The following is a 15581-nucleotide window of genomic DNA, read 5'->3' as shown; positions in this document are numbered from 1 at the left end:
GAGAGAGCAAAGGGTAAGGTAGAGAGACAACTACAAACCCACTAGACAAGGAGAGGCAATCACAGAGAAAGAGAAATACAGCTGGGGGGACCCACTCAGAATGAGCCTATATAACAAAATTTTAAAATATGTGAGGTAATCTAGTGCTAAGAAAGACACCTACAAGAATTGGCACTAGGAATGTGAATTCAAGCAAGATAAAATTAATTTTATGGAATAGCATAACAAAGACTTTAAAATAAATTTATTTAAAGTACTCAAAAATGAAATTATAGTCTTTGTTTAAAAGGGAAAAAAAAAGTTGTGTAAAAATTACAGAAATAATATAAGAATATGAGCCTGAAAAAGAACAGTTAGAAATACTAGAAATAAAAAAATATAGTCATTAAAATTATTTAAAAATCTTACACAGACAAGTAAAAATTTAGACTGGACAGAATCAAGAGCAGAGTTCTAAAACTGGTAGATATTACTAAAGAATTTTTCCAAAGCAAATTATAGATTATAGATTGAGATGCTCTATAACAAGAGTCAGGAAACTATGACCCATGGGCCAAATCTAGCCTGCTGCCTGTTTTTTTGTACAGCCTCTGATCCAAGAGTGGTTTTTACAGTTTTTAAACAATGGAAAAAATCAAAAGAAGAATATTATGTGACACATGAAAATTATATGAAAATTTAATTTTCAGAGCCCATAAATAAAGCTTTATTGGAATATAGCCACACTTGTCTGTTTACATATTATTTTTTATTGCATCTGTTTATGACTACAATGGTAGAATTGAGTAATTGCAACCGGAACTAAATGGCCTACATAGCCTATTTATGTTTACTATCTGGACTTTAATGTAAAAGTTTGCACATCCCTGATGCAACATCCTAGTTTAAGAAAGAGAGGAAGAAATGGCACATAAGCTATATCTGAAAAAATAAGTGAGAATTTTCCAGAATTAAAGAAATATTTGGTAGTGAGAGAGATTTAATACTCTGCTTCTTAACTGTTCCTTATTTTAAGAATATTGATGGGCATTTGTTGGGCTATCACTGAATTTTACAATCAAAGGTTCACAGCCAATTGTACTATTTCACTGAACTGACCAATTAATTAGACAACTCATCAATCCAGTCAACCATCTGTTGTTGGTTCACTGAAATGATTGTTAAATTTTGCTCAGTGACATCCAGAAGCTCAAATCTTATAAATCTCAAAAACTCTCTAGGCTCCTACCCATCCATCTCACCAAATTTGTGCCCTCTCCTGAGACATTATATCATGAGTTATCTTGCTCACTCAGTTCCTACTGTCAGCCATGCCCTTCCCATAGTTCATGCTGCTACGTTTCAAGTTGCAATCTTTCAAGATTCAGCTAAGACATTATCTTGCTCATTCAGTATTAATTCTGCAAGTATTTTCTTCAGTGTCCGCCATGTAGCAGATGCTCTTCTAGGTGCTCAGGAAATAAGTAACAACCTCTGCCTTCAAGGATCTTACTATATTTTATAGTTAAGCAGACAATTAAAATACACAATAATAAGTTTTAAAACCAGGAATAGAAGAACAGAAGAAAAGCATATAACATTTGGGGGCTTGGTGCCTTCAAGGCAGTTTGCTCAAGGAAGATCTTAGATGGTACATTAAAGATGAGTAGGAGTTGGTTAGACAAGTATGGTGAGGGGTAGGAGAGAGAATTCTAGGCAGTAGGCAGATCATGTGCAAAGGCCAGGAGGTAAAATAATGCACAGAATTTCGAAAAGTATGTGCAGTTGCAAAGTAGAGGCTGATATGGGGATAGTCGATTAGTCATAAATGAGGCTACAAACACAAATCAGAACTATATCATTACGAACCATTTTAAGTCTTACAAAGAGACCTGGAGATTTTAAATAGGCATAAGGGGAAACAGGGCATTAGACAGAGGGCAGTGTGATCAAATTTGAATTTTAAAAAGAAACATTTCTCCGGCAACAGTAAGGAGGAAGGCTTCGTGAGGATAAGACAAGCACAGTTGTAGGCAGAAATTTTGGTTGCAGGAAGCTGAAGGGCTCGAGATAAATGTAAGATGGCTGGCTAACACAAGTAAAGATAGTAGAGGAGATTGGTCATAGCTGTCATGAAAAACAGGATAAAGAGATAAAGAGCTGACTGGGAAAACAGAAAAGAAAACTGCTATACACACTGAGATTGGAGACCTTGATTTTTAGCAGCTCCATCTACTCAACAGCCTGGCATGGAAAAAACAGTGGTTCAAGAACCCATGGGTGGGGGGGGGGAGGGATTGTTCTACGTGGCATATATATGATAAAGGGATAATGAGCCCAGGGAATTAAAGAAGCTTTCAAAGGAATGGCTGAAAATGGACCATGGGACCAGGAGGAGTACGACACCATAATCTAAAGGGTAGCCATGGGAGTAGGTAAATAAAGCCAAGTGAAAGGTAAAATTAGGAAATGAAGCAATAAATAAAGGAACTAAGTGACCAGGACATTACTGGGTCATCATGTGAATGATGTTTGCACCCTGGATGATGGGAAATTTTGACTTGGGGATAGAGAGGAAGATTTAGTCAGATACCACTGTCTTCAATGATAAAAAAGGAATGATGCAGAAGAAAAAACTTACATACAACAAAGAGAGCCAGAGCAAACTGGATGGCATGTGCCTCAAAGGAGGAAAAGTGATTATGTATATAATAATGGCAAGATCAGGGGTGCCTGGGTGGCTCAGTTGGTTAAGCATCCAACTTCAGCTCAGGTCATGATCTCATGATGTGTGGATTCAGGTCCCACGTCAGACTCTGTGCTGACAGCTCAGAGCCTGGAACCTGCTTCAGATTCCATGTCTCCCTCTCTCTCAGCCCCTCCCCCCACTCACGTGGCAAGATAATAGTCTAAAAGGGACGCTGAAGGAGTCCAGAAGACACTAATAGTACCTCCTAGACTAGAGTCATGTCTTACAGGGTGGTGGAAACTAGCTGCAGAAGAAGCCATGTGCTCAGAGGAAAGCCAGGTTTTTAGCTCACTAGGAAATGGATTCCAGTTTATGAAAGAGATTGAGAATGTGTGACAAAGAATTTATCCTGGAAGGGGGATTCGAGGAAGCAAAGTAGAAAGGTTTGGAAGAAATGGAACTCCAGACAGGTTGGGTCAATTCACTTTATATCATTTATTCATTCAGCAAATGCTTAAAGTACCATCTAAGTGGTATGCCATGGGCTTGGTGTTGAAGATGTATATATGGAGAAGACATGGACTCCTTCCCCAAGACACTCTTCACCCATTCATCATAAGTTACACTGAAGCTCCCTCTGAACAGCTTTTTCACAACTGCACAGGGGACGCTGAGACTACTGGGACATTTCCAAGAGGTGACTGCAGCTCACTGCCACTTTCCTGAGCAAAGACATGACATGAGGTAGGCACTGACTTCAGGAGTCTCCTGCAATGGTTTTAAGGCAATTAGATAAGGTAGCACAACCTGCCACCAACTCTCTGTACCAATGTAAGAGAAGAGGAAAAATCCTATGCCAGGTGTTGCAACTCCTATCTCCACCAAGTCATTTTTTTAAGGTGCTAAGAACTGAGCAAAATGAAGAAGCATTAACCTCACCATCACAGGAGAAATTGTGCTTTGTTCATGTGAACATCTTCTCCACCACATTAAAAGCTCCTGAGAAGGAGGAGTCAGGTCTTATTTTTTCTGTACCTAACTATGCTTAGCACAATTCCTGGCACATAGTAGACATTCAATAAGTATGTGTTGAGCTGGAATGAACTGAACTGACATTTGTATGATATTTAACAGTTGATCAAGCAGCTTCACATTAATTATTCCAGGGTTATAAAAGACTTTGCAAGATAATCATTCTCATAGCCCCATGTTCTTGAATGTTCCCTACCAGTTAGAATCAGCATAACTATTTCTCTCACTTTACAGGTAAGAAAAGTGAGGCTCAAAAGTTAAGTGACTTGTCCTGGTTTATAAAAACTAGCTACTGGTGAACATAGGACTAGAACCTATCAAATCCTGGACAATTTCTAACATAAAATGCTGTGGTAAACAGGGAATGAATTCCCTGATGGTCACTGAATGTATTATAACAGTACTGGTGGTGCATTATTATAACAGTATTATCACAGTATTGATAGCATAGTAATGCTAATATATGAATATTAACAATAATCAGGAGTGTACTTGTGATGAGCACCAGGTACTATACATAAGTATATACGTATGTACATAAGTACTATACATAAGTGTTGAATCACTCAATTGTACACCTGAAACTACTATTACACTGTATGTTAACTAGAATTTAAATAAAAACTTAAATAAAATGAAAAAATAAATTAAAAAATAATCATTTATTGCTTCCTCTATTCTGTATCAGGTTTTACCTTAATCATCTATAATACAAAAATCTATAGGATGTGTATCATTATTCCCATTCTATACATAAAGAAACTGAGAATCAGAGATGCTAATTTATTCAAGGTCTGAGAGCAAGAAAGAGATCAATTTCAGCTCCAAACTAAAGTCTACCTGTAGCCAAAGTCTGAATTCTTTCTCCCATTCTATTCTGCCTCACAAATCATCTCAAGTTAGTCCCTGAATGCTATCTTGCCTAACTCTTCATCTTCAGTGTTCTGAAATCCATGGCAACAAAGTTTTGGCAGTTTTGTGATATGAGTGCTGAAAGCCAACCACATTTACTGACCATTATTCGTTATTATGTAGGGGAAAAATAAAAAGGTGAACAGAAAACAGAAAGAAAAGATATTCATTCACTCGTTCCTTCTGCCTTTCACTAAATATTTAGTAGACTTCACCATGGGCTGGTCACTATTCTAGGCACTGGGGATGAAGGAGGGAATGAAACAAAATCCTGATCCTCATGGAACATCTATTTCAGCAAGTCCCTATCCTCTCAATCCATAATATCCACAACCAGAAAATAAAAAGTCTCCTCTACTCATACAGAGATGTCCCTACCTCTGCAAGTGATGCTCATGCTCTTGGGCCCCCAGTCTTGAAGAAAGGCAGGCCATTTTGTAATCAGAGCCTGCATGAGGATGTCCAAGGGACTGGATTTTTACAGGGCCTAGAAAATGGCACCCACATGACCACTTGAGAGAATCTGCAGCCATCATTTCCATATATATGGAAATATATATGGAGGGGTATACATATAAGTGAAGAAAGCAGATGGTGAGCAAGCCTCAAAACACCGAGACTGAACATGCTCAAAAGATCCATCGCTCTACTGACTTCAACCTCAAGTTTACCGTTTGCTGAACTAAGGTTTACGCTGCGATTGTACCTCTCAGTCTCAGTCATCAGCAACAGCAAACGGTTGTGTTTCCTTTTAAAAGGATTTTGTAATGTTGCCCACCCTCCCCCCACAAGGGCAGTCCTCTTCATTGCCAAGCCTATTTTTATGGTTCATCTCCAAAACAAGTGCAAAATAGTGCTGGCCTCAGATGAGCCTTCCCTCTTGCTGGCCACTGGAACACCATCTGTGAGTTGAGTAGGAACAGTAAACACTGCAGGTTAAGTAACTCATTACTAATATTTTCCTTGAGCTCTGAAACTTTTTAAACAAACAACAACAACAATTGTATCATAATAACCTTTCAGAGGTTAACAGCCAGCAGGTGGTCCAGCTCAGTTTAAATGCAAACCAGACAGCTGTTTGATTATCAACTGTTGATTCTTATGGAGATCTGGGAAAACTTCTTGCTGAAAAAGGGTCTTCTCTTAAAAATCCCTAATGAAACAACACATAAATGTCAAAATGACAAAAATAAGGAAGTGTGTCATGGACTAAGCATTTTAATGTCCTTTCTGGCTTCCTCCAGAGTGTACTCTGGATCTAGCCACATTTAATGGCACAGATTCTTAAAGAGGTGGTGCACAGCATGAATTTTTACGACACAAATAAAACTTGGAGAGGGTCACTTTCTCTGCCATAGTCAGTGTCCTCAGCAGATGTGTGGGAGGCTCATCTTTCCAACCAGCCACCCACACCAGTGTTTTACCTGGACCCAGAGGCTATAAGGAGCACACGTGTGAGGATGTAAGGAAATCCTGAGGTGTACAGCATTATCCTGTCTGTCTCCAAGCCATTAAGACATTGCAGGGATTCCCCTGGGAAGTCTTGGCAAAGCTAGAGAAAATTCCAAGGGCTGATAAAATGGTTTGAGAATGGCAGATGAAAAGTTTCTAATCAAAACCTTACATTAGCACCACACAGCCCCATGGATTGATGACTATGACTGTTTTCCTCCCTTGATGATGAAATGGGACAAAAGAAAATCATTCTCTAAATCAGTATTTAATTACTGGTCTATTATATTACAATCAGAAACATTTCAGAAAGCTCAGAAAAAACAAAGTTGAACCTTTTTACACTGAAATCTGCAGGGAATGATGAAATGCAAAACCCTTAGGACTCCAAGGAAAAAAGAGTTATGGAAAGGCAATCACCTTTTTATTTTTAATAAAAGGAACAAAAATGCAAAGTGTAAAAAAAAAAAAGAATTTCACAGCTCCTAGTTTAGTTGTAATAAGTTGGGAGAAAGAGGAGATCACAGAATGTGGAAAAAAAAAAAAAAAAACTTTTTTGTTTAACTCATGTTTGATCAGGTTTTCTGACATGACCTTATAAGCAAGCAGTGGCAAAGAGCCAGATTCCCAGAGACAGGCTAAGAGGTAAAAAGGAAGCACCCAAGATGTTTGGCAGGTCCTTGAAACTTTCTGCTACAGACAGAGGACTGTGAAAGTTGTAGTGCTTCATTCTGACAAAATAGAGTGTAAAGCCGTTTGAGGGCTTTCATACCACACTAGATCCAAGCAAAGGCTGCTTCTCAATTCCGGGAGGCCCTGAAGGTGAAACAAGCTATAATTAAAAAAAAAAAAAATTTTTTTTTTAATGTTTATTTTTGAGAGAGAGGGAGAGACAGAGTGAGAGAGCGAGAGTGAGAAGGCAAGGGGGAGAGAGACAGGGAGACACAGAATCTGAAGCAGGCTCCAGGCTCCGAGTTGTCAGCACAGAGCCCAACACAAGGCTCGAACCCATGAACCCTGAAATCATGACCTGACCTGAAGGTGGACTGACTGAGCCACCCAGGCGCCCCAAAACAAACTATAATTTAATAAATATTCATTCCTCAATGAATCAATATATAATACATAATCTTCTGGACAATCTAGAGCTACAAGTCAAGACAGTTTTGACCATTTGCTGCAGATTTCGATCTCCAAAAAAAATCACATGAAGAACCAACCAGAAGATAAAAACATAAAGGCATGAAAACTCCTTCTCTGCATTTCATTACCATGTTTGTTATACTCATAATTACTATTTAGTTAGGGAGCGTCCAGGAATGCTACATGGGGAACGAGACTTTGAACTTGATCTAAAAGATTGAGAAGGATTTCAATCATGAAGGTTAGTTGATTCCATAGTAAGTTGAGAAGCACAAGGTAAGTGCAGAAAATGAAAACTGATACTGAGTTTACCTAGTATCCATACACATTTCTTCCTATGTTGCTCCTACTCTTTTTAAAACTCTAAATATAAATAATTAGTACCTGTGTACATATTTTTCATTTTAAAGTGTTTCTAATTTCTAAATATACATACCCAGGTGACTTTCTCTCTGAAACATTTACCTACCCCAGAAGTAAGCTACTGCAGATAACCTACTAGCTACCTATAATTACTAATAATGTAACCATAACCTTACCTCAAGAGGTTATGCCCAGAAATCCCCATCCTGTATATGCAATATAAATGTACAGGTCTGCGTTCAAGCCCCATTGTTATGCCGAGGTGATATTTGCATTTATGTCATTCCTTTTCAGTACTTTCCTCATAAAGTCTGGTGAGCACCAGGGCTCCATTCAGCTCTGCTCTATTTTTTTTTCTTTGGTTTGTTTGTTTTCTCTTTTCTTTCCTATCCTCCTGCCTTCTAGCTCCTCCAATTATGTGGCTTAGCTCCTATGGCCCATGGCCAAGAGACAAGCTCTTGTTAAGAATCATCTCTTGAGACTGGAAAGATGACGAGGAAAGTTCTGCTGCTAACCCAGATAAACATACCTTTACTCATTTTTTAGGGTTGTCATAACAAAGAACCATAGACTGGGTGGCTTCAACAACAGACATTTTCTCATAATTTGGGAAGCTACAACTGCCAAGATCAAGGTGTTGGCAGGATTGGTTTCTTTTCTCCTTGATTTGTTTTCATATGGTCTATCTTCTGTTTTCATATGGTCTTCCCTCTATGTGTATCTGTATCCTAACTTCCTCCTCTTTTATAGTCCTACCGGATAACTTATTGAAATGCCTTATCTCTAAATACAATCACATTCTGAGGTACTTGGGGTTAGGACTTTAGTATATGAATTTTGCTAGGGACACAAGTCAGCCCATAACAGTACCCAAGTCACCAAAATTCTTTAATTATACACTGCCCTCTCTGTAGAGAGTCTTTAGAGAATGCCCTAGGTATTTTTCATTTCTAGAAGGCCATGGGTAGAGACAGGTGCATGCTTGTCAGCCTTCCCCTGGCTACTTCCTATAGAAATCGCCAGTTTGTCTCAAGGCCTGATGAATTATCAAGAAAAGCATGAAAGTCTCCACTTGATACCAATGAGGAACTGGAGATTCAGAATGGTCAAGTGATCTAAAATCTTCTTAGACAGTCGAAAGAGAAGGACTTGTTTGTTTTTTTGACTTCCAACGTAGTGTCTTATAAATAAATGGGTGAAAATAAGGCAACATGTCACCCTTTAGGTTTAATAAAGGAAACAAATTCTAACATCAATTTCCTAAATATAATTAATCCCCTTAAAAGTCCTAAGTAAGGGTGATAATTTAAGACTGGTTTTGCTGAGTGTTTACCTTCATGGTATTTTCAGGATGGTGAGGAAGGTTCTGCTACTTAAGAATTTAACTACCTTACTTGCAGCAGGATGGCTGGCGTTTCACCCTTAGAATACAAGTTCTCTAACTTAATACTTTTCTTTTTTAATTTATCAGTTTTGATTAGTTGTGATGAAAATTCTCAAACAAATATAACAGTAAAGATACTATCTAATGAACCACCATGTGCCCAATCATCCAGCAACAGTATCAGTATAGGGTCAAACTTACTTCATCTCTATTCCACCAACCCTTTCTCCTCTATGGGGAATTTTGAAACAACTCCCCATATCATGTTTAATACTCCAATACACATATCTTTAAAAATATAACCATAACACTTTATCACACCTTAAAAAATAAAAAAATTTCATAGAAATTAAATACAAAACTTTTAAAACTTTATATTCAGATTTCTAATAATTCTTAAATAACATCAAATATCTATTTACTATTCACATTTCCCCTATTATCACACAATTTTGTAACAATTTGTTTGAATTATTTCCAAGTAAGTTTCTATGTATCTATTTGTTTTCTATTGCCACATAAGAAACTATTCCAAATCTTGGTGACTTGAAATAACCATTTATTATTTTGCATGATTCTGTAGGTTGGTTGGGTGATTCTTCTGTCTCACACAGCTCTATTCAGCTGTCATCTTGACTGGGCTGGAATAACCAAGCTTAACTCTCAGGCTGCAGGTCTTGAGGAGAATGTCTAGAAGGCTGGGACCTCTCTCCCCCCATGCATTCAATCTAGGAGGGTAGATGTGCCTCTTTACATGGTGGCCCCATGGTGGCCCCAAGGCAGCAAAAGCAGCTGATGCCAGCCCCCAAAGACTCAGGCCTAGGACAATGTCAATTCTAGCATATTCTACGGGTTAATGTAAGTTAAAATCAATCCAGGCTCAAAAGGAGGGGAATAGACCCCATCTCTTAAAAGGAGGACAGGATTATTTAGAGATGGGAGAAATTACTGGTGACCATCTTTGCAGGGAAACAACCACATTCACCCATTGATATTTGATATGTTTTTTTTAAAATCTGTAATATTTGCCAACATTATTCCTTTGGCTAAGAGATCCAGAGGTAATTTGTGATTTACATATTTTATAGTTGTTCTATCAAGAATTTAGGTGCCTCCATTGTCCTTATAAGCTGGATGCAAATTATTTGACTCTTAATTACAAAACTTTAATTCTTTTTGTGTGTGTGGCACATGTTCAGGAAAAAAACACATATAAGTGAAAAGAAAAAAGCTCACACCACACAGAAATAAGCCATTAGGTTTTTGACATATGGATGTATGTATACACATATGCATGCATACATACAATTTGTGATTTAATCCTACCTATGTGAGCTGATACTAAATATACTGCTTTGTAAACATGTTATGTTTAACTTTGCAATATAGAATGAATAAATTTTCATGCATATGGGTAAAACTTTCCAACTAAAAAACAGATCTGCATAATGGGTCAAAACACAAAATCCAGTGAGACGCTGGTAACAAGGACACTACCTAAAAAAAAAATTCCACCAGATATTTAAAAGTAAAACAAATGTCAAAGATACATCAGAAAACACAGAAAGCAAGCGGGGACCAGATTTTAATATCAGACAAAAAAAAAAAAGAAAAAAAAGAATTTACGGTCTAGAACACACAGGATAAGAACAGCTGCATGAATGTCTTTGCTTCCAATGCATCATCGCAAACTTGTTTCTTACTCTTCTTATCTCTTTCTTAAGCCTTTCCCACTCATCTACGCCTCTTATTATTTCTTCAAGGTCCAAATGCCTCATGGGAGTGTCCTCTTTAAACCCCAGGCCAGGTTGGGTCAGCCCTCCTCTAAGGCTTCCTGTTTCTCGGCTTATACCTTCAGAAGGCTGAGGATTTCCCTCTGCCTCCTGTGGTACATCTTCTGAAGGGCAGCGTGCCTCCACCTTTGGCATGTTCTGTGGTTTTCCTTCATTTTCTTTTTGCATGTTGAGTATTTTTCTGTTATTTCTTTTGAATAAATTAATCCTAAAAGGATTAGGGCACTTTTGCTCCTTCTCCAGCAATACAGAGCTCCTACAGGGAAACAAGCCCTAGACTATAAACTATGTGATATGTTTCTTAAGTCATTTTTAATCTCTAGATTACTCCTCCATATTATTTTCCCTCTTGAAAATTTGTTTAAAAAGTCGTTTGTTCTCTGGAGTTTCCCAAAGTCTAGATTTTGCTGACTGCTTCTTCCTGCATTTTCTAATATGTTCCTCTGTTCCTTTTATTCTCTGAAAATTGGTAGTTAAATCAAAAAGCCTCATCAGATTCTGGTTTTCCCCCCCAAGATGAGCCATGTACCTCCATTAGGAGGAACAAAACCTGGTGTCTCTTTTATTGTGATATTATCAGATACTGATAATCATTATCTAGATCAGGGGTCTGCAAACTACAGCCTATGGACAAAATCCAATCAGTGCACCCTGTTTTTATAAATAGTTTTACTGAAACAATCACGTCCATTGCCAATGGCTGCTTCCACACTCCAATGCAGACTTGAATAGTTGCAATACAGACTATAGGGCCCACAAAGCTTAAAATATTCACTATCTGGTCCCTTACAGAAAAAGTTTATTGACTCCTGATCTAGATCCATCCAGATTGCGAAATCATAATTTTCTTTTTTTTTTTTTTTTACAGAATCATAATTTTCTAATTCTACCATTGCTTCTTTTTTATTAACTGAAACATTCCTATAAAGAGAAACTTCTTACCAACTACCTAGTTATCATATAGGAACAGCAGGATACATGCTAGATTGTCTACTTACCAGTTTTTAAAATAAGGTAGTTTCCTAGTATTCTCCAAAGGCAGCCAATGAAGAGTTGAGAGTATTTCTGTTTGTGTTTGTGTGTATGTGTTGTTTTAAAGTATCATTATGAACCCGTGGATTTAAACACATTCCCTATGCTTCAATCAATTGCATTCAATTCTTATTAATGCTTAAAATTGTCCCATCTTTTCTAAGTAGTTTATTTAAATTGTCTCCTGAGTCTTTTTAAAATAATCCGCATATTACTGGGAGCTTTTATTACTATCTGGTCTAACAAGATGTTCCTGGCTAATCTTGTACATTTCTTTCCCCATACAGGGAATTATCCATTTCTCCAAGGAGATGTCATCCCTTAGTAAGAAATGATACTTAGTGAACAGAATCCAGATGCATGGGGTACACACTGATACTGGGGAAATTATTATTTCCAAGTCTTTTTTTTGAAAACAGAGCTTGAAAATATGTCTTTTTTTTTTTTTTTAAAGAAAGAATACTATGAATTTATACTGATTCTTCTGATTCAAATTCAGGATTTTGGGATTTTTACTTTATCTCCTTGATCTTATACCTTTAGCTTTTTTTCAACTACTATGAAAATGTTAATTTTAAACAAACCAAAATAATACTCACTTAAATTATCCCATATACAAGAAAGGAATATAAGCACTATCATCAATAATATGATTACCAAAAATTTTCAGCTTTTTGTGTGTGTGGTTATTTTTTCTATTGGAATATATTCCACTGGGGTTATCCAATCAAATCACCCTGTTAGAAAGTTAAACGTATGTTTTTGATGAAAAAGGACATTTTGGCATGACTGTTTCAAAACAACTCAAATTACTGAGGCATTGTTTTTATTACCAAGTAATATTTGCAACAGAAACCATGGTTCCCCACCCAATCTCTGAACCACACCCCCAGACAGGATAAAGGGTGGGATGAGGCTCAGATATGAGGTGTGTCCATTGCATACATTACGAAAAACAAAAACAAAACAATGTCTTAAGAGGAAAAAACATATTCTTTCATTTTATTTTCTTAAAGTACAGATTCCCTAAAAGGAGTAATAATCCAAACTATTACTAGTAATTTACCCTTTCATATTAATGGGCTCTGCTAGGAACAGGGGAAGAAGTGTGAAGTCACTACCTAACCAAGGAAAGGGGAGTCAAAGAAGAAGGTGAAGGAAAAGGGGGAAAATGTGAAGATTCTCAGAATACAACTCAAAAACGTTTATTTCAGTGCTGAATCACTGAACTGTACACCTGAAACTAGTATTACACTGTATGTTAACTATACTGGCATTTAAACAAAAACTTAAAAAAAAACTGTTTCTTTCTTCCTACTTTTCCCAAGGTTCACCATCAGAAGACAACCAGATAGAGTGGGGGTAGTCAGCATCCTCAAGCTTCCTTTAAATTACCAAATTGCTTTTGAGAGGCCTGACTTCTCTCTTCATGGGTACATTTCTGTTCCTTCTTCACACATGATCTTAGCCAAAAGGCCGAGAAGCGATGCATTTCTGTTCCTTCTTATTTCCTCCCTTTGTCAGCAACTAGACCCCAACACCTGACCTTTATTGCCCACCTGCTTCCATTCATCAACCTTTGTCCCACATTTTTCCTTAAACTCTTCTTTCCAGCTAATCCCTTAAGTCAGGCAAATGAAAAGCGAAACTACCCCTCCAGTGATAGTGACCTCCAACTGGCCCAGACCAGTTTAACCCCTGACTGAGGCCTACACTGACAGACCAGGGAATGACCTCTAGAATGACAGACAACTTCCTTTACCTCATTATAATACTAAAGTCCCTGCCCAAAGAGGAGCACAAGCCCCATTCATAGAACACAATGTATGCATAGGCATGCTGCCTCAAGGCTCATGCCAGACCCTATGCCACCTCTACATACAATGGCAGGGCTTCCCTATTTAGATATTCATCCTAACCTAAATAAAAGGAACCCATCCACCCTTGCTCAGAGAGTCAGAGCTTTGGAAACAATTCCCCCATGATCTCCTTATTTGCTGCAAATAAAGTTTTCTTTGTGAGGCAACTCAATCTGGTGCAATTTCTGACTCACCAAGCAGTGAACTCCTGTTGGTTTGGTTACACCTTCCCCTGTCCCCCTTTCTTCTCCACTATGCCTTAAGCCTGGATTTGGCAAACTATAACCAACAGCCAAACCCAAGTGCCACCATTTTTTTGTAAATAAAGTTTCATTAAAACATAGCCAGGTCCATTTGTTTACACATTGTCTATGGAGGCTTTCACACTCTAATGGCATAAGTGAATAGCTGAGAAAGAGACTGTATGCGCCACAAAAACAAAAATAGTTATTATTTGGCTCTTTAATGGAAAAGTTTGCCAGCATCTGCTCTAAACTATGGGTTGACACTAACTTCAACCTTCTGGGATATGGCTCAGCCTTTCTGAGCTTGCAAGATCACTAAGCATTAAACTTGCCAGTGAAAATAGGTTTACTACCTGAAGAGCACAGAATACCGATTCTAGAAATTGAACTAAACTCAGATTCAAGAACAGTGCTTGCTGAGAGCGATCCGAAGTCATAGATTCAACTTACTATTTTTTGAGAATTCTGAAATGAGCTAAAAAATCCTTAGGTACAACACAACCTGAAATACTCAAGGATAATAATGACCACTATCACTGCATACTTTTTATTTGCTAGGCACCATGCTACGGACTTTACAGGTCATGTATTATCTTCTTTAATTCTTATATCAACCTTAGGAGGTAGGCACTATGATTACCCATATTTTATAATTGATATGCACTTTAAAGGTCATGTATTAACTTTAATTCTTATATCAACCCTAGGAGGTGGGCACTATTATTACCCATATTTTATAACTGAGAAAACAGAAAGAATAAGAAACGTGCCCAGGGTCACACAGCTGGAAAGCAATGGGGCTGAAATGCAAACCCCAGCCTTCTCAGATAAAGCCCATGCTTTAAAACAACTAAGCAATGCTACTTTTAAGCCAGAACACTAGAGTTTACCATAGTCTCAAGCCTAGAATTTGAAGTTCTCCTGAGAAAGGGCTGACCTTTCTTGCCCAGGACTCAGACTGCTTAGAGAAAAAACAGTTGTGAACAACATGGGAAGGTAAAGAATTGGTCACCAAAGCTATGAAGTAACTTATTTTATAAAAGAGATTTCCAGTTAAATATGGCTTCCTGACCACAGACATTGAACCTTTCTTCTTCCTGAGTCCCCATTAAAACAATGATAAAGGAATAAAAAAGATTTAAGTCCTCAGGACAAGAAGGCTGGAGAGGAGATATCAGCAGATGAAAAGTTTAATACATTTTTTAAAAAAGAATATATCAAGGAGGAGTGGTGACCAATCTAGCTGAGCAGGGAAAATTAGAACCAAAAGTCCTTGGCAAAGGGAGCTACCAGAAGGGGAAGAGAGTGATGATCCCTTACAGAATCCTTAAGAGGCTCAGGAACCAACAGTGCTGGATATTGCACAAGGCTCAAGTCTAAATAGAGATTTCAGGGACGGGGGAGTAGTAAAAATATCCATATATATTAGTTTCCTCCTTAAATCTCTTTCCTCACACCACATAATCCCCAGGCAAAAAGATTGTAATTGTGTCCTTATTAAAGGAATAAAGTAGAGAGATTTCAACCACAGCAAAGGGATGGGTAGTATGAAGATGTAAAAGCTAGAGGATTAAGGAAGTTTTGTGAGCCTGTTAATGAGCCTACTTTACTTGTCCTGTCTCAAGAACTCCTATAGCAAAGTGTATGCCCCACCCTCAGAGCTCTTGCTGCTAGATTTTTTGCTGGAGATGACAAATA

General features: G+C 37.8%; 1 protein-coding gene across 1 annotated transcript; it reads right to left on the bottom strand.

Annotated features, from left to right (window-relative positions):
- Positions 1–10576: 10576 nt before the first annotated feature.
- On the bottom strand, positions 10577–10915 carry LOC122216128 (transcription elongation factor A protein-like 8). Its single transcript, XM_042932482.1, has one exon. The coding sequence runs from the start codon at positions 10913–10915 to the stop codon at positions 10577–10579; it is 339 nt and encodes a 112-aa protein (XP_042788416.1).
- Between the last annotated feature and the right edge of the window lie 4666 nt (positions 10916–15581).

The sequence above is a fragment of the Panthera leo genome, chromosome A3 (assembly GCF_018350215.1).
Source record: "Panthera leo isolate Ple1 chromosome A3, P.leo_Ple1_pat1.1, whole genome shotgun sequence".
Classification (NCBI taxonomy): Eukaryota; Metazoa; Chordata; class Mammalia; order Carnivora; family Felidae; genus Panthera; species Panthera leo.
This window is presented reverse-complemented; position numbering and strand designations above follow the sequence as displayed.

Coding starts and splice junctions, on each gene's coding strand:
- LOC122216128 (XM_042932482.1), bottom strand. CDS start 10,915: ATGCAAAAAGAAAATGAAGGAAAACCACAGAACATGCCAAAGGTGGAG.